Source organism: Candoia aspera, chromosome 3, assembly GCF_035149785.1.
Source record: "Candoia aspera isolate rCanAsp1 chromosome 3, rCanAsp1.hap2, whole genome shotgun sequence".
Lineage (NCBI taxonomy): Eukaryota > Metazoa > Chordata > Lepidosauria > Squamata > Boidae > Candoia > Candoia aspera.
This window is the reverse complement of record NC_086155.1, coordinates 1,207,179-1,226,835: the sequence shown is the minus strand read 5'-3', so window position 1 is coordinate 1,226,835 and position 19,657 is coordinate 1,207,179. Positions and strand designations below refer to the sequence as shown.

Genomic DNA, 19,657 nt, shown 5'->3' with positions numbered 1-19,657 from the left:
TAGGCTTTCATGAATTGCAGCTCACTTCCCCAGATGCAGGGAGGATTACTGATATGCGTAAGTAATTCCTAAGTACATTTGCTAAGTACAGCTAATAGGAATAGGCTGCAGGATTACAGAGAAAAATTACTGATACAGGTTTAAGAGGAGGAATAAATGCAGATTTATGCAAACAAGCACGCAAATCTGTTTTATAGAGAAACCTTAATAGGGGATCTAAAGAATAAAACTGCCTGTTCCTGGGGTGGAAAGCTTACTGCGCCATTCCCAAAGACCCTGCCCAGAAGGTCATTCCCCCCTCCCCATCTATTGTGCATGGCACTTCATCAGCTCCTGGGGGGCTCCGGGGGCTTCTGCTCCTGCGGGGATCTCAATCCATCATTGAAAGTATCACAATAAGCCACTAATCTGGAAACAAACAATGCCGCTGTCAAGTGGAGCTAAATGTCTGTTCGACACCCACTTCCCTTGCTGGCCCCATTTTGTCCACAGAAGTCTCCCACGCAGGCTTCCCTTGGAAGTAGGGTGGGGATGGCTCACGGGGACAGGAACACAAAAGGCTGTGACACGACACAAGACACACGCTGTCCATCTTTCCGCCTTCCCAGCAAGCCCACCTGGGGACAGATGCTGGTCTCCCTTTGCTTCCCCTTTTGTGAACTGCACAGCTGCGTGGAGATGCAAGAGGGAGCGCCGGGACATCTTCCTCTGCGGCCTCCCTCTGAAGCAGCACCACCCGAGGAAGCCAAAGGGACTCCCCAAGGGCCACTCCGCTAAACATTCCCATCATCTGATATTACTTCATCCGCCTTCGCCATCTCCTTCTCCTTCCCTGTTTCCAACCTCGGGCCAGCACCACATTTCAGTGGCTGGCTTGCCAGCAGGGGTAGAGAACAGAGCAGGGCAGGCCCTTCAGTGGGTCACATCACCGAAGAATCACCCTGGGCTTGATGGCAGAGGACGCGGAGGCAAGGAGAACAGTGCCAACCCGCGCCAAGCCTGCAGAGGTGGGAGGCCTTTGGCAACTGTCACAATAAACCAACAGAAGGAGGTTATGCGTAAACATGCATGCAGGCAAGGCACATGTACAAAATGCATGGCTTGTTTAAACAGCTGGTAGAGTCTACCAGACAAGATCAGAGTCAACTTAATAACTTTTAGCCCCCCGCCTGGCAAATATTTATCAACTGAGCAACCGCACGCACCTACTTGGCTCGGAGAAGCCTTTTCCCGATCAGGGAAGTGGTTTTGATCATCAGGCACCTCACTTGACAACAAGGACACGGGCAGGCTGGGGATCTGCATGGCGGAGCGACTCTGCTACCCTTGCCCCGCAGCAGATTCCACATCCCAGATTACCTTTTTTGGTTCCAGGAAAGCTTCTGGGAGTTTGTTTTTGTTTGCTGCTCTACCATTTTCCCAGCTCTGTGAGAGAGTGAGGCAGGTCAGCTCATTGGGCACATGAGCACCAACCCACCGATCTACTCCTATAATTCCTTACACACACACACACACACACACAGTTCAGTCTTTTCACCTTGTATATCCTGTGCTGGGGAGAAAGCACCCCCACGTGGAAACACGTATGCGCAGGCGATGAGGCTCTGTCTGCTGCCAGCCTGCCTGCCACTGTGGGTGCCTCTGCCAGGCTGTGCATAAGGTGACCCTGCCAGTGACAAAGGCTGCTTCTCCAAGCTGCACCACTCCCCAACAGCTCTAGCTTGGCTGATGGGGGTCTCCCCTTCTGCTAAGCAGCTGGGGTTGGGTTGTGGCACCTGGTGGGTGCCCAACCCTAACCCTGTCAGCTGATCATGGTCTTCCAGCCAGCACCCTTGGAGGACCCCCTCCTGGTGTCCGGAGCGGAGGACAAAGGCTCCCCGCCCCTCCCTACAGGCCTGTCCCGGATGGTCCCGCCCTTCCTCGCAGGGAGGCGCTGGAGAGGCCCACTCATCTGCGTCTGGGCCTCCGGGTCCCGGCCAAACACGGCGACCGGAATGGCCCAACCGCGGACGTGTCGTAGATCCGCAGGAGGGCTCCAGGGGGCGGGCCGTCCTGTGTTCCAGCGGGCTGGCCTTTTCCACCCCGAGGCGGTATCTGCACGGAGCCACCTGGAGCCCGAGACCCGCCTGCACGGAGCCCTGGGGCCCCACCTGCCTCCGGGGAAAGGGGGGTTCTGCGCCAAGGGGCGCCCCTTCGTGCTCGCTGCAGCTGAGCCGCGTTTGCTGACCCAGTTTACAGACATCCTTCCGGAGGTCTCCTTTTGCGTGAAGAGCCTCGTGCGGTCTGCAAAGGAGGCCAGCCCCCTGCTCACCCCGGAGCCAAAAACACCCCGGAGGAAGAAGTTAAAGGCCGGAGTCCCAGCCCAGATCCTGGAGGGAGGAGGGACTCTCCTTCCCCCGTTCGGAAAGTGGCTGATCGTTGCTTTCTGCTTTTGAACTGGTCGGCAATCCGCCAACGAGGGTCCTCAGATCCTACCGCCGTTACATTTACTCAGTGCTCCAATCTGGGCAACTTTCAGATGTGTGGACTTCAGTTCCCAGAGTTCCCCAGCCAGCATAGCCATTGCTGAGAATTCTAGGAGCCAAAGGCCACGCATCTCGCTGCCCGCACACTGCCCTAAACATCTCAGTGCTGGCCAGGCAAGATGCTGTGCTGGTTTTCCCTCTATGTCGGGCCTACACAACTGGTAGAGGGGAAAGGACCATATCGATCAATTAAAAGTCATTGTGGGCTGCCAAAGAATACCTGGAGCTGGCGGTGGTGGTGAGGCCCAGAGGTGCTGCAGGCACTTGTTGTGTTTCTTGGGGTGGCAGCAATGGCAGCAAATTTACTGAAGCTGGCTGGCCACCCAAGGATGCTTGGTGGGCTGCGTGTGGCCCATGGGCCATATGTTGTGCAGGCCTGCTCTGTGTGCTGATTTATGCATGTATGTGTATAGGCTGGTACGCACTTTTACCACTCCTGCCTCCTTGCCTGGAGTAGATGTGAAGCTGGACTGCCTGTAATGTCCAGATCATCCCTGGCTCTTTTTAAACTACTCGTTCTCTGGCATTAAGTCAGATGTGAGGAGTAGGTCCTCCCCACACCCCATTTTTTATTTTTTTGCTAGGACATCAGCTATTTCACCCCTGAGCTCGTCAACCGCTTATAAGCGAGTGCCATCTGGGCCCCAAAACTCATCGGGCCCAGTCAGAAACCCCCCCCACACTCTCGCCCAATTAGCTCAGCCCCCCTCGGTGAAGCATAAACTCTGCAAATTCCCCCTTTGCCACTTCCTCTTCTCTTCCCAAAGAGCACTACCCGGGGAGCAGCAGCAGATGTCCCTGGCAGTCGCCCTGTTAGCCGCTGAACCGCTGCCCTTGGAACGCGAGACTCACAGGGAGCTCATTGGGATGGGGATCGACCTGAGAGAGAGGGCTGCGCAGCGCTTTAGATCTAATTTGGAACAGGTCCTCCAGAACGCGTGGGAGCGCGAACGCCGCATCTCTCGGCAACTCATTAAAACAGCCCCAACTGTTTCCAGGATCCTCCAAAACTTCTCATCTAAACTGAATCCAAACCACCGCACAGTCCTATTGACTAAGGCGTGTGTGCATGTGTTATTCTCACTATTGCTCTAGCACACAAAGGAGAACAGACTGCGTAAGGGTGATAAAGTGCTCACGGTCTATGATATAAAGTCAGCATGCCCAATCAACTGACACACAGATTTACCACATCTTGTAGCCAGTACTGTGGCCATCCACATTGTATTTATTTATTTAATCAATCACATTTTTCACCCTTCCACCAACTAACTTTGGCCATTAGTCACAGCGCACCTGCTGCAAAAGCAAACAAGGAAAAACAGTTGCCCTTGAATTTCTCCCTCTTTTGCCTGGGGGGAACTTGACCCCCAGCAGGAAGGCATACCCTCTACCCTCCTGGGTGGCTACTACTTGCCACAACTCTAGTCTTCTGCCAGGAAGGTGGACCTCTTAAAAGACCAGCTGCCTTGGGGAAATCAGGCCTGCCAGCGGGTCTCCTACGGAAAATTCGCCACGGTTCTTCTTGGGCCCACAACAGAATGGATCCTAGGTTTTGTGGGTATGCAGGACCATTTCCCAGCCCACTCTCTGTCCCCTGCTGAAGCCAGGTCAGAGAGAGGGTGTAGAGGCGGCTGGTATCTCTCCGGCATTAAAAGCCACGCGGCTGGGGAAATCTGGGGATGGTGCCCCCAACAGTTGGTGGGGGAAGGTTGGTCCAACTTAACTTCAAATTACTTATCCCTGCTGCTCCCGGGAGCCTTCTAGGTTCTACTTATCCAATTCCAGCTCCCCAAAGTGCAAAAGAAGGCAGGATTCATGAGGCTTTTCTGCCACTTTTAAGCATTCCAAGTTTACCCTGATAAATTAGGCAGGCCCCCTCTTTCCTGCGCAGTGTAGAAGCTAAGGTGGCCTCTGGGCTGAAGCAGCAGCACCAGGTAAATAATCTTTTGTGTGCACAAACAAGATCAGAAAGTGACACAAACCACAGGCAGGCCTGCCAGCCCACACGGGTGCTGCAGCAGGAGATAACGGCAATAATTAAAGCGGTGTAGCAGGCTGCTTTGTCTGCTGAGAACAAAGCGGGGGGAGAAGAGCCCCTTCCCTCTCCTCCCGTTCCAGCTACCTGCAGGAGGAGGACAGGGCTTCGGAGGGCAAAAGAGGGGGGGGAGGGAGGGGGTCAAAGCGGAGGGGTCCATCCAGGTGGGCAGTGCTCAGGGATGGCTGTGCACGAACAATTGAGACAGCTCTGTCGGGGGGGGGGGGGGGGCGATGCAAAAAGGTAGAGGAAACCTCCCTTCCAGTGCCCCCTTTCCAGCAACATCTGTTGCAGCTCCCTTCTGTTCTGCCCTTCTGGATTCCCATACCCTGCAGGTTACAGCTTGTCATTCCCTCCCAGCCCCCCCCCCCCCGACCACCTTGTCATTTATATGTTTTGTACAACACAAAATCAGTATTGGTTAGCAGCAGCTCTTACAATGGGGGGTGGGGTGGGAAGGGCACAATCGTCTCGCACGGTTCACAGCAGGGACAGTGCTGGTCGTGCTGACCTTCTTAGAATTTGGCACGACCAACGGCTAAGAAGGGAGGGACTGCACCCACCTGCCTCTTCTCCCTAATCTCAGACCAGGGCCAGCCACCTGGGGATTCAGCAGTGAACCAACTCCCAATGCCAGGGCTTCTCAACCTTGGGAACTTGAAGATGGGTGGACCTCAACTCCCAGAATGCTGGCTGGGGAATGCTGGGAGTTGAAGTCCACACGTCTTCAAGTTCCCAAGGTTGGGAAACACTGCCCTCTGCTCATCCATAGATGCTCTGCCCTGGCCACTCGCCTCCAGGGCAAGTTAAAATCACAGAATCAGAAATTGGAGGGTTGGAACAGACCTCGGGGATCATCTAGCTCGACCCTCTGTAACTTGCTGGAAAACCAATTACACCATCCATGACCAGCCCTTCCTAAAAACTTCCAAAGATGGAGAGCCTACCACCTCCATAGGTAGAAAGTTCCACTTTTGGACAGATCTTAATACTGGGAAATTTTTTCTTAAAATAACCTGAGAACCTGGCCATTATTTCCGGCCTGAGTTTCTGCAGCCATGAAAAATAGTTCTTATCGAAGTGAGTATTTGTAGCTCAGGGTTGAACTGAGGGAGTCCTTGGTGCTCTCTGAGCCTTGTTGTTTTCTTGCCAACGTTTCATTGCCAGGCCAGGCAGCATCTTCAGCGCAAAGAGGGAGTGGGCCTTGCTCTCTGTTTATATACTTACTGAGAGCAAGGCCCACTCCCTCTTTGCGCTGAAGAAGCTGCCTGGCCTGGCAATGAAACGTTGGCAAGAAAACAACAAGGCTCAGAGAGCACCAAGGACTCCACAAAATAGTTCCTGATCATCTTCTCTGTGGGGCAGCTTTATGTACCTGAACATCATTATCGTATCTCCCCTCCCTTTTTTCCCCTCCAGACTGGCCATCTCAAGTTACTTCAGCCTGTCCTCAGAGGGCACATCCTAAAGCTCCTGTATCATTTTTGCTGCCCTCCACTGAAACTCTTCGAATGGACCTCTCCTAATGTGTGCAAATCCTTCTGGAAATGTGGTGTCCAGAATTATTAGGGAAGGCTGCATCATTCCAATAGTAAGTAAAAAAGTAAGGGGGAGGAACTAAGGCAAGGGATTGGCACCAACTGATAGCTTTCAAGAGAAAAACACCTTTTAAGTTCTTTCTATAAAGTTTAATTGGAACCATGAAATTTCACAATGCAGGGAACGCTGCCCAAACTAGACTAATGTAGCATCAAAATGGCAGCATCACCTGGGTGGAGGGGTTTAAATAAAGGATCGGCTATGTTGCACGTGGAGGTGCTTAGTGCCTCATCCTCCCAAGAGCACAAATGTGGGTACCCAACTCCCTGACAGGAGTCTGAACAGGAAGCCCCATCTGCCAGCCTGCAGCGTCCTTATCCTTGGGCAAACCAAAGACGGGGGGTGCCGGAAACCCGCCCACAGAGGAGAAGCGCTCCCGAACCGTCGCACCATCTCAGCCGTGGGGCACTGCAGCCAGACCCCAGGTGCCACCGAGGCAGGCCACGGAAGCCCAACATCTTTTCTGCCAAAGATGCACAGGGGTGTCTGTGCATCGTTGCTTTAGACAGTCCCTGTGGAAGGAGAACTCAGCTGACTGGTTTTATGACTCATTAACCACACGCCATTCCTCTGATGTTGAGAGAGGTAGAGCAAAGCCTTTCCTGAGAAGTCCAACGATACACCACCGTCTTAGCTACTCATCTTTAAATCATTTAACAGTGAAAAACAAAAAAACCGCTGGTGCACCATTAACTGAAGGGATCCTTTTAAATCAGAGATTTTAAATTAATGATTCTAATCACTAACCATGGGAGCCCATCAGAAAGGCCCCGGGATCCACAAGTAGAAAGCAACTCAAGGGGATCTGCCATATGGCCGGGGCCATTTAGGCCCCTGGATCTAACCCCTGGCTCACAGCAGGAAACCCACTTTATCCAGCTGTGGGTGGATATGCAGCGAAGGGGAGCCCACCAGTGGACAATTAGTTCCACTGTCAAACTGCTCTGATGTTAGCATGTTTTTACAGTAGATGCTTTGGTCCAAAATAATTCAGTCCGGAACCCTTTTCAGAAACCTCTGGCCTGCCTTTTCTCCATGGGTGAGGAACCTAATGCAGACCAAGGACTTCTGAGTCCCCCCAGGCCACCAGTTCTTCACTGCACCACGCAGGAGAACCCTTCCATCACGCTGTCAAAGCTAACCACAAGGACCATTTCCAGTGGTGGACGCATGCCAAACCCATGCGGTAGAGGAGGGATCTCCCTCCCGTACGAGGCAGAGATGAATGACACGAACATCTTCTGGAGAATTACCAGAACTTTTTTGAACATTTTCTAAACAAACCTTGCCCAGGGCAACACTCTCCTTTCTTGGAACCTTACTAGGATTTTCTCGATGAGAAAATGAGCAGGAACAGATAAATGGTTTGGAGAGGCAGGAAACTCACCCTAACAACCTTTATGGACAACCTGGAAAGCAAAGCATTTGGGATACATTTATTTTATGCAGAGCAGTAAGGAGATTGGAAAGGTCTGTTCCTGGCCAGACTGATCCCCTGAACACAGCCATTTTCCAGAGCTGTTAGCACGGCAACTCCCAGAATTCTCAGCCAGCATGGCCAATGCCTGCCAGACTGGGGAAGGCTGTCCTAGCTATTAAGTCATCAACAGAAGGTTTCTCCACCGTCTTCCAGAAGCATTCAGATGTTCCTGCCTGATGAGCTTTCAGATGAGACCCATCCATCCATCCATCCATCCATCCATCCATCCATCCATCCATCCATATCTACCTGTCTGTTCCATCCAATAATACCCATCCAACCACCCTCCCACACTTACCTACAAGTGTGCTGCCTCAGCCACAAGGTGATCATTGGGAGTCTGTGTGTTCAGCTTTGTTTCCAGTTCAATAAAGACTCTAGCTACCCTCAGATGTGGGAGCAGAACAGAGTAGCAAACAAAGCTTTGTGCTGGTCAGACCCAGATGTCCAGTTCACCAATGAGCAGCCCAGGATTTGGGTGGAACATCCCAGTAGGACAGGAATGCAACTGCCCACTCCCCTCCAGGGCCAGCTGAGCTTCAGAAGCACTCTCTCTCCGACAGGAAGCCACCACAACAAGCAGCCATTGGTGGCTTTACACTCCATGATTTTGGTTTGCTCTGATAGCAAAACCATCATAACGGAAAATCAGTAGCCTTCACGTTAAGTGTTTTATTTTTATGTGTCACGTTTTTATTGTCCGTAACACCAGACGCCATGTCTGAAAGCAACGTGCACATTAAAAGGTGATTAGTACATCTGTATTTTAAATCTTACATACTTTTCCTCCGAACACACTTCGTCTATTTTGCAGTATTTACATTCTGCCTCTGACCCAACATTTCTTAAAGGTGTATTTTTAAAAGCAAAGAAGATAATCTGAAATCAAAGAGCTGTTAAAGGGGTTCTGCAATATTGGAACTGCAGGGAGGGGAAAGCCCCTTCTGACAGACTCCGGTGCCAGTATTTCTTCACGGGCTTCTGTCCACCAAATTGCGTTGCAAGTCTGCAGCCACCCATCCAAGGAAGAGATCTATTCGGATGCCAAATGCTTGACCTCTTGCAAGATTTCAACTGGTTTTGGTTGTGGGGAGAGGTTGCTCTCTAGGTCCCTCTTATGTGGGGTGCCATCTCTCCCCACTGGAAGGAAGGAAGGAAGGAAGGAAGGAAGGAAGGAAGGAAGGAAGGAAGGAAGGAAGGAAGGAAGGAAGGAAGGTTTTGATTTAATTATCAGGAAGGAAGGAAACAAGTAAGGAAGATTGATTTTGATGGATGGATGAATGGGAGGAAGGAAAGAAGAAAAGAAAAAAGGAAGATTGGTTTTGATAGGAAGGAAGGAAGGAAGGAAGGAAGGAAAGAAGGAAGGAAGGAAGGAAGGAAGGAAGGAAGGAAGGAATCTGCCTGTGCAGAATCACCCATGGCGGGCAGAGGCCAAATCAACAAGCCCCCTGACTCCCACCTGAAGGTGCCAATGGGGAGGAGGGAGACTGAAGGTCCTGGATGCACCAGCAAAGAGCCACAGCCGAGGCAGCTCAGGGGTGACATTCTTAACTAGCAACCAAGCCAGTAATTTTAAACAGTACTGACTATTTAACGCTTTATAGCCAGGGAGGAAACACCCTCTTCCGAGGTTTCCAACAGAGGGAGAGCGGTCACAAGTGTATCTGTGCAGGCCCTGACATGGGTTTTTAGCTCTTGGGGCCACATAGGATGCCAAGTAAAACATGATCCCTTCCGGCGCTTTTCTTCAGCAAGTTCTGAAGGAAGGCCCACTTGAGTGTGGGTGGTTGTACATCTGTGCAATCAACAGGCTGCTTAGCCCTTTCCCCAAATCCCAAGTAATCTGGGTACCCCACCCCCACCCCCACCCCACCCCACCCCAGCAGTCCTCTACCTGCCCTAACCGAAGGACAACCGATTTCAGATGGAAGTGAAGAAACAGCACTCTTAGTTTGGACATTTAGGGATGTAGCTGCAGCCCAACCAAAGCGTGAGCATCGTCCCAGGATGGGTTTCCGTTTCCCAGCCAAAGACCTGGAACTGAAATGGGCTGAACGGCTGAGAGGGCTCCAAAAGGGCTTCCTGAATCATAAATCATGGGCACATGGCTGATATGACAAGATATTATTTTGCAGCTGGACGGGACTGTGGAGGCTACTTGGTTGGAAGATAATGCAGCACCTGGAGAATTACTGTAATTAAATTGAGCAATTAAATGGAAACATTAGAACTTATCTCTATATTGTCCTGGCTGGTTACAGAACAATGTAGAGCTAATTAGAATGAGAAAAGGGCGAGGAAAAAAAACGTTAGGAAAAAATAAATCGTTTTAGGTTAAAGATATTCAGGTCTGTACAACTGTCATTGTTTTACAACTTTCCCCACACCATCAAAGACAACGGCTCTATTTTAAAGCAGAGCATACTTTGGTCACGGTGAATGTACTTTGCTCCATATTGATGCTAAGCCTTTCTTTTTATTGGTATTTTGTCATCTTGCAGGATTTTAGATTTAATTTTTGAGGCTAAAAGCTTTTTTGAAGCTCCAGCTGAGGACCGAAAGTCCCGGGTAATGTGACTGATGAAGGCCTGTCTCTTGTTGGCCCAGGAAATGACTCTAGGAGGTACTTCATGACTTACGAAAGAGTAAATTACTCACTCACGTTGAGAGGAGACCTGGAGGGGGCAAGGGTCTGGTGGTTAAGGGTCTCACTTAGGCTTCGAGGGGGCAGAGGCCACTTGACCAGGGCTGAGTTTGGCTGGACTTGGGGCTTTGTGAGGTACCAATGTTAAGGGTTACACTACAGGTTTTATCTGCTTCACACTTCAATGTGGGATCTGAATTTCAGACAAAGGAGCTTTGGAGGGCTTTGCCACTGATTCTTACTGCTTTGAGCTCGCAGAGAGACAAGTAAATTTATTGTAGCTGGAACTTTCCCCCTCTACTGCAACCTTACTTCTCCTTTTATCTCTTTATAGGATAAATTTACTCTTCCTCGAATTTTCTTAACTTCTCCCAATTTTTCTTTGTGCTTCTGAATTATTTAAATTTTGAGGAAGCTTCTCACAGGGCTGAAAATATCTGCAATCCCAAACTATCATTTGGAGGAGTATATATCGTTTTTTCCTATGCATGGGGTATTTAAAGTCCTAAAGTTAGTTATACTAGAGATGGGGCCAGACAAGAAAAACCAGACTAAATCTATTTTATTTATTTACAGGACTTATATGGCTGCCTACCTCATACAATGACTCTAGAAGGCTCACACAATCCATAAAACATAGTTAAAAAACCAGGCACCCTTCCCGCCAGGTGCCAGGCCAAACATCCTCGCAGGTCAACCCCATCCTAGCCCAACACTTGGGCAAAGAGCCAGATCTAAATCTAATCTTACCAGCGGTACTCGTCATTTACTAACCACTGATTAATGAATGTAACTAACATGATCGCATTGTTAGGCAACATCTATTCACTGCAGCGAATTAAGAATTGAAAGGAAATAAAGAATGGCTCCCAATCTTTTCCTCTCATATGGGCTGCTCCCCAACACCTCCCCAAAGGGGCCTTCCCCCCCACTTGCAGGTGAAAGTTACACACATTGACATGCCTTGTCCAATTTGGCATTTTGTTCCCAGAAGCTGATCACAGATTCCCAATTGCTTTTTAACACAATTGTCCCGCAAATCTCCTGCGGAGGCAGGGCTGGTTAAAGCACACAGTGCACAGAGAGCAGCAATTAATTGGTGGCTTTCAGTGTCTGGGCGTCTTCAAGCGGTATCTGGATCCGGCCAGAGACACCGCGGAAGGCCTGACCTGGTGCTTGAAGGCTTCGAAGCCGGAGGGGGCGAGAAGCTGAAACTGAACCCTAACGAGATGAAGTTGCTACTTGTCCAAAGAACATCTCTTGTCTGCTCAGGATGTGACTCTGGATAGGTTGATACTCCCCTTAAAGGAGGAGGTCTGAGACCACCCCGGGGGCCACAGCCTGGGGTTCGTTTCCCAGCTTCAGTTGGTGCCCCAGGTACAAATGCTGAGGGGGTGAATGCCACTTCAGCCATATTGCACCTGCAAAGTTGGCCAGCTCCCGAAGCTTCCGGGTACAACTCAAAGTGTTGGCTTTAATCTACATGGCTCCCCATGTACTTGTAGAACTGCCTTCTCCAGGGAGATCCATTCCATCCAGTGGGTTCATCCTGGAAGCAGATTCTTACTATCCCCGATATATAAGAAGTTGGGGGAGGGTGCTGGGGTTGATGCTTTTGGATCCCCCACTCATGGAACAGCCTCCCCACGGAGGTCAGACTGATAAAGCTTTGACATCAACTTGCAAAGCAGTTAGAGCTCAGGCATTTTGTAAGGACTCTGAGAGCTACTGCCAGTAAGTATTGATGGGCACTGGTTATGGATTTGATAATGATGTGGATTTATTTAATTGATTTTACTTGATTGTGCATGCACTTTTATTTTTTACAGCATTAATCATGTATTGATTTGAGTATTTTTATTACTGTAAACTGTGTCAAGTCTCAAGATTCAGTGGTGCATATATTTAACCATGATGATGGTGGTTTGTGTGTGTGTGTGTGCTGGGTGTGCCACTCCAAGGGAAGGGGGATTGAAAATTAGTTTTAATCTCTCCTTCTGGACCAAGGCACCCAAGCCTGGATCCTGCCGGTTGAAGGGCTGGGACTCTGACCTCCAGCTTTGGGTGGCAAATGCCAGGCCCATTTGTAATACGACCTTGCTTGTCCATGACTGAATGGTGGAAGAGCGAGCAGGCCTGAGTATTTTGCTGAAACCTGGCTAGGCGAGGAGCACAATGTTGCCCTGCTGAAAACCAAACCTCTTGGATTTGGTGTCCTTTATCAGCCTCAACACCAAGGCCAGAGAAGAGGAGCGGCAGTGATGTGCAGAGAAACCTTATCTTCGACTAAGGTCCCTGCTGTCGGGTTGGGCCACAGGAACAAGGTGGGGATCCCACTGGAGTACCAGCTGACCTCTGCCTGGTGGAATCGCTGCCCAGGCTGCTGGACCTGCTCCTGTGGCTGGTGTTGGAGTCTCCACGCTTTGTGGTGCTGGGCAATTCAATTTCCATATCCTGGTCCAGGTCTGAGAGGGCTAAGGACTTCATGGTCTCCGTGACAACTACAAAGCCAGGTAACCTCTGGCCCCACATTCCCAAGCAGCTGCAAGTTGGTCCTTGTCTTTGGTCTTGGAGCAGTGGCGTGATCACCACTGTGGTCGGATCATTCTCTGGTCCAGGTAATACTGACTGCCACCTGCAGACTCCGGTCAACTGGAGTTGATGTTTCCAGACAATCGGGGGCTTCCTGTTCCCACCCAGCTTTCAGCAGGACTGGAGGCTCGTGACAGTCAATGCTAGGTTTAAGAACTGGCTTTACGAGAGCAGATATTCTTCTTGTTATGGATACTACTAGGTTACAATAACTCAGGCAAGGAACAGAAGGTGGGCTTTATGTAAGCTAGTACAAACCAAGCTAGTATAAACCAAGGGTGGGTAAGCAAGAACACTGAACGTGGAACCAGGACTCGAGGCGGATGTAGCTGTCCAAGGTCCCTGGCATGGCAGAGCTTCCTTCAGAAACTGCCTGACTTTGGATCTCCCTGCCCCTGAGATCCAAAGCCCTCATAGATACCCTGACTGCAAGGGGGGTACAGAAAATAGCCATTAGGATAATGTCTAGGAGAAGGCCTATTAAAGCCTCAACCCACTGGAATTGCTATAGTCCTAATGGCGCACTTGCTTTCTGAAGCAAAACAAAGAGCTTTTTCTTTTAAAAAGTCCACTATTTTAAGTTTGTATCAAAACCATCCCTAGACTCTGTCCATCCTCACTGCCATTTCCTCTATTTCCTAGAAGTATTCAGGGAGAGAGAAGCAAGATCTGAAAAATGAATAATCCACTTCTCCCTCTCTCACAGACCTTGCAACATTCTTTATGCGGCATCAGGATCACTCAGTAAGCTAATAAGCTAATAATAATACTACTACTAATAATAATAATAAGCTAATACGCTAATAATAAACGAATAAGCTCATTGTGTTGCTTGTTTTAAGACCACGTTGGAAGCCTCGACAGAAACAGGGTGCAAGACTGACTCAACAGACATACCCATCACCCTGTTCCATTTGGGGGAAGCCGTGTAATGCAGAGTGCAGAAAAGCAACAAGTAACAAGAAGCACAAGAAATTAAAGGCGTGCAATGAGAAAAAGAAACGGAACCGTGTCTGGCTTACACCAACCCTGTTCACTGCGTCACTCCCTGGTTTTCTGCCCTTGCAAACCATTCACTCCATTCGCTGTTTCATGCGTCGCCTTCCGTTCTTTAAACCTCTCGTTTCATTCTTTTTGAGGACCTCCACCACATCCAGCCACACGTTTCTTGGTCTTCCTCTCCCCCTCAACCTGTTCAGTTTTCCTTCTTAGTTTTGCGACTGATCCTCGTTTTTCTCCCCATGCTGACCTGTCTTCACACAGGGATGCTCTCTTTTGTATGTAGACCTCGCTCGCTCAGCAGCCGCTCAGTCCAGGCCCAATGTTTGGTTTCAACATGCAAACCATTGTTATTCACACCTGTTCGCTTTAGCACATGCCTCCCCTTGCGCACTGTCCCACCTTTCTCAATGACCCGTTGAACAGCAAGCACCTGGTCTGCAGGCCCACTGCCCGGCATACGGCCACACCGCACCTCCGACGTCTTGTCCACTGCCACTGTTCGTACTCTCTCAACCAGAAATCTGCCCAGTATCTTCCCTCAGCAAACTGATCCCACTGCAGTTTTTGCATTCACTCTTGCTACCTTCTCCCCTGCATAAGCTCTTTGAGTGAGACGGGCGGTGACTAAATTTGAAATATAAATAAATAAATAAAAAGAAGAAAACAGTGACAGCATTCTTCCAATAATTAGCCACAGATGCAGCCTCCACAAACACGTTAAGGCAAGTTATACAACTACGCCGTAAGCAAGCCATGTTCATGCTGTAACCTTTCTCTACACCATCTACACCTGCAGCCTTAGCGTTTTCCAACGTTCTCACAGCTGGCTTTGGAGACAGCCCGGAAGGGACCGTCTCTGCCAAATGGGGAAGCCCGACTCCAGACAGGTGAACCTCATCAAACAAGAATGACACATCTTCTGAAGTTGCTGCATTGTTGGCTAACGGGCTTCTGGGCCGAATCTGAAGTACTGGTTACCATCTTTAAAGCCCTTGACAGCACGACATTGGGATATATAAGGCAACAACTTTGGAATATCTTGCCCCCAGAGTTGAGACGGGTTTCCGTGCTCCCAGCCTTCCGGAAGAAATTGAAGACCTGGTTCTGCTGCCTTGCTTGGGATGGGGAGGGTAACAGTTCCACCTGGGGGTGGTTGGCACCATAGCACCCCTTATAAAATTTGATTGTATCTCATCTTGTATTTTATATTTATTATCTTATTTATGCTTTTAGATTGTAATTGGGGTTTTTGTATTTTATTATTATTTTTATTGTAAACCGCCCAGAGTCCCCCACTGGGGGAGATGGGCGGTGATACAAAGTCAAATAAATAAATAAATAAACGTGACAACATTGAATCCATCCATGGAGTCAGGCCATTTAAAGACCATCCCTTGCAGATTTGGAGAGGGGGTGCCAGACAACAGACCCTCTTTTCATGGAACTCTTCCCCATGGAGGTATAGATGGTCCCTACTTTACAAGTATTTCTAAAACAGGCCAAAATAGCAGCAGCATTTGGCTGTGAGGTTAAGCAAACAGTGCTTTTGTACTTTTTTTTTTTTTTTTTTGGATGTTGATTTCTATTATTTGTATGCTTTGAATGCATATTTTGGTTGCATCCTGCCCAGAGTCCACCAGGCTTGGGTCAAGCTATAAACACTGTATAAATGAATAATTATTTTCTTTCATCATTTTTTCCTTAGATATTAACATTAGAGTATTTCATTTTGGTTCTACTCTTCAACTTATCAAGTCTTTCCCATAAAAGTCTCTACATATTCTTTTCGGCATTCTTTCAAATTTAAGTTTTATCTCTTTTATTTGTAATTCCATTGGCTCTCCAGAGACTCCTGTTTGGTTCTCTCCACCCGCTTCCAAAATAATTTTCTATTTCTATCGGAATGGTTCTGCGTTTTCTCTGCATCTTTGAATCTCTACCATTCCTTACGCTTTTTGACTACACTCTTCTCAATTATCTTTTTCTCTGTGTTCACCTTATATAGTAGCTTCCTTGTCTTCCTTTCTGGCTGCGCTCATTCTCTTCTATGCACTTCTTCCTCAACTGCATCCCTTCTCACTTCATCATCCTTCTACATACCGTGCTTCCCATTAGCAAATTCCACATCTTGCTGTGTCACTTGGCAACATAGTTCTTTTCGCTCTATACCAAACTGCTTGCACATTCTCTTTCTTTAGGGCCAGTTCCTATTAATTCTGGCAGGAGGTTAATAATTCTTCTACGTATGGGACCCACAATGTTTCTTCTTGCAAGCACTCCAGCTTGTTTCACTTATTTACTTTCCTTCTGTATCCATTTTTCCTCTATATCTACTTCTGAACTACCAAAAAATGGTTTGTTCTCTATTCAGAACCACTCATCACCTTCACCTCCCCCTTGGACTACTACAAGGTGCTCTGCGTGGGGCTGCCCTTGAAGAGCATTCAGAAGCTTCAGCTGGTCCAAGTGAAGTGGTACATGCAGTATAGGGTGTTTTATGGTACACCCATGGAAATTACTGCTGTGCGAGCTGCGCTGTTCCCAGTAGGCTTCTGGGTGCAATTCAAGGTGCTGGTTATCACCTTTAAAGCCCTACCCGGCATGGGGCTAGGTTACTTGTGGGACCACCTCTCCCCAAAGGCTTCTGCCTATCACATCACATTGGGCAGAGCAGTCATGCTCCGGGTCCCATTGGTGAAGAAGTGAGACTTGGTGGGCCCAGGAAGCATGTCTTCCCTGTCAAGGTACCTGCCTTGTGGACCAGCCTCCCCCTGCCTTGTGGACAGCCCCGACCCTGCTCTGGCCTTCTGGAATGCTGCAAAGAGCTGGCTCTTCTCCCAGGCACTGGCACCAGGATGGTAATGGAGCTCTGGTGTGGGTATTGCCTTGTTGACATGTTAGTAATGACATTTTTAGCAGCCTCAAATTACATTTTCTTTAATTAAGTTGTAAATTTTGGATGTTTGCTGTCCAGACTTCCTTTAGTAGACGGGTGATCATATGAATTTGTTTAATAAATGAATACTCCTCTCAATCTTTCCCTGTAAACGATCAATCATATTTTTAGACTTCCACCATTTCTTTGCCAAGTGGGGGAGATGGGCGGTAATAAAAATACGATAAATAAATAAAAATAAAAATATGGTGATGTATTCAAAACAGACATTTTTCTAAGTTCCCTGAATGGCCCAATCACTTTTTCCATACTACCTTTTCTCATTCCCACCTATCTACTCATGTCACTTAGCAGAGTATTTTTCCTTTTGAATGATTATCCTCCTTCAGAACATTGCACTATTCTCCCCAGAATTCACCTCTGGTTCACCTACCACTACCTTTCACTGGAGCGTAACATGCGACTGTCCTCATCCTATGGAATCCTACTTTCCTTTGCAGCCACAGCAACCTGGAGGACCCCAGTTCATACACTGTGATGTACAATCCAGCCATTTCGTTCATAATTAAACCTTCCCTTCTCTGCGTGCTTTCATCAGATCCACAAAATCAGAGCACCTTTATTCAGATCTGTTATAGCCTTTTGCTCTCTCTTGGTTTCAGACATCCAACATATCTATTTTCCTTTACCATTTACTTCTAAAACAAAATCTTCACAGGCCATTGTCATCATCAGGTGGGCCCGTCATGACTTGGATTAATTGAGGCTTTCGTATTGTGCTTTTTAGGTTACCAGCCTTTGTCTTCCTCATGTGAGATGCAGCATTCCTTGCTAGCAGGAAGGACAGCACCAGGCACTTCTTGCATATTTGGGTCACCAAAGCCCCATTATCTCCTGCACATGTTCACATTATTCAATACAAGCCTGGATCTCCCATGGAGAGACTATCTTGCAAGCCAAAATACTGTGGCCTGCATCACACCAACGAGTAGATATAGGCAGCATACTGACACACACTCAAGATGCTAGATTTGCAGATAAATAAATAATTCAGATGCAATGACCAGAATTGAAACTTATGGAGATATGCAGTCATGCAAACAGACAATGTTAAATTCTAAATATGTGTACTGAAGAGGTGATTCTTCATTTTAAAAATTGAAACTTGGCAAAACAAGTGAAAACGTTTTCCCCGGAATACCTCTGTACTATGATGCTGAAGACTACATCCATTCCTTGCAAATCTCGATCATAGATTAGCCACACCAAGCAATGCTTAGCAGAATGAACCACGATTTCAGAGGGCACCATGAAGCAGACACGTCTTTCTTTCCCTGTGCTCATTTTCCAGATGTTTTGGAGAAGAGGACAGTACAAGTGGGCTGGATCTCAAGTACAGGGGAACTCAAGACATACTTTCTAGATCAGGGTTTCTCAACCTTGGCCACTTTAAGATGGGTGGAGTTCAGCTCCCAGAATTCCCCAGCCAGCCATGAATTCCACCCATCTTAAAGTGGCCAAGGTCGAGAAACCCTGTTCCAGACGAATAATTTTTGTCCCACTCCATTCCCCAATGCACCAAATCACACTGGTTGGCGTGTTTTTTGAAACCCCTTTCCAGGGAGGTGTCCTTGTTCCGTATTGTGTACCAGCCTCGCGTGACTGAAAGGAGACAACCATGTTGAAACCATCCACAACTCCGGCTGATGGGAATTCTGGATCCTTTCTCCCCCACCCCTCCCCAGGGGAGTCAGGGGAAGGCAAGTGGGAAAGCAACGAGAGCCACAAGCAATTTGTGTCTGCGGTGCCTGATGTTCATGTCACACTTCAGTGCCGGAAGCCAAAAACACTGCTTTGGAGATGGCACTTGCACTTGGCTCATTGCTCTTCTCCGAAGAGCTGGCATCAAAGAGGCAGCCTCACGCGCACAGATGTGGGAGCTAATTAACCACAACTGCCGGGAAGAACCCGGCCGCCTCGGTGCTCCCGCTGGGTGCACAGGAGGGAAAGATTTACGACGCCTGGAGGGGCTGAGCCCTTCCGTCCGAGGGCGGCTTTTCCAGGAAAAGTGGGTGGGCGAGCCTGGAGGACATCCTACCTTCGTGCTCCTTTTCAGAGGTCCCCACCTTCTTGATTTTCTTGGGGGACTTCATGAAGAGCGGAAAAATGGTGCGAAGGCCGAGAATGTCGACGAACTTGTGGCAGTTGTCGGCCCCCTCCGGCCCGATCATGGCATGGTCCAACACCTTCAGGGCACTGCTCCGGGAGATCTTCTTCTCCCTGCAGAAGAAGGGAGATGGGTGCTTGTGAGCCCGGGCTTTGCCGCGGGAGTCTCCGCTGCCAGGTGAGGGAGGAGGAGGTGACACGGAAAGGGAAACTGAGGCATGGCTCAGGTTCAGTCTTCAGGAGGGAGAGAAAAACTCTGCTCCCTGCATTCTGAGCCAGTTGTTTAAACTTCCCTTTCCCTTAAATCCCCCAATAACTTGGGATTTAATATCAGGAATTTTTCTGATGGTGGGCAGGCGCACGTGGGTGCTGGTCTCCTCTCCGAGATTGACCTTTCAAATCCATCTGTAGCACGGAAAGAAACCCGGCAAAAGCACTGAGGCCGGCCATGCCGCCGAGGCCCTCTGGGTGGACTGTTTGACTTGAACCAAGAGGCGCTTTAACCCTTCTCCGTTACTGCTGGCTGGCTGGCTGGCCCATTTTACAGCATTTGTAGGCAGCTCCACCACAAGATTCGTGGCTACGCACAGCAAGCAATGAGAAGCAGGAAAAGAATCCCACCCCCATAGAATCGACAGTATGTTCTCCTGACGAGCAAACAGAAGGAAGCCCACCAGTCCAGTCAAGGGAAAAGCAGGAGTTGGCTCTAAAGGAG

General features: G+C 48.9%; 1 protein-coding gene across 1 annotated transcript in view; it reads right to left on the bottom strand.

Moving 5' to 3' along the window:
- Positions 1 to 19,657, bottom strand: part of CTNNBL1 (catenin beta like 1) — an 81,255-nt gene that overhangs the window by 16,398 nt on the left and 45,200 nt on the right. Inside the window, exon 11 of the mRNA XM_063296842.1 lies at positions 18,875 to 19,056. Coding sequence (XP_063152912.1) covers positions 18,875 to 19,056 — 182 coding nt within the window. The remainder of the gene's footprint in view (positions 1 to 18,874; positions 19,057 to 19,657) is intronic.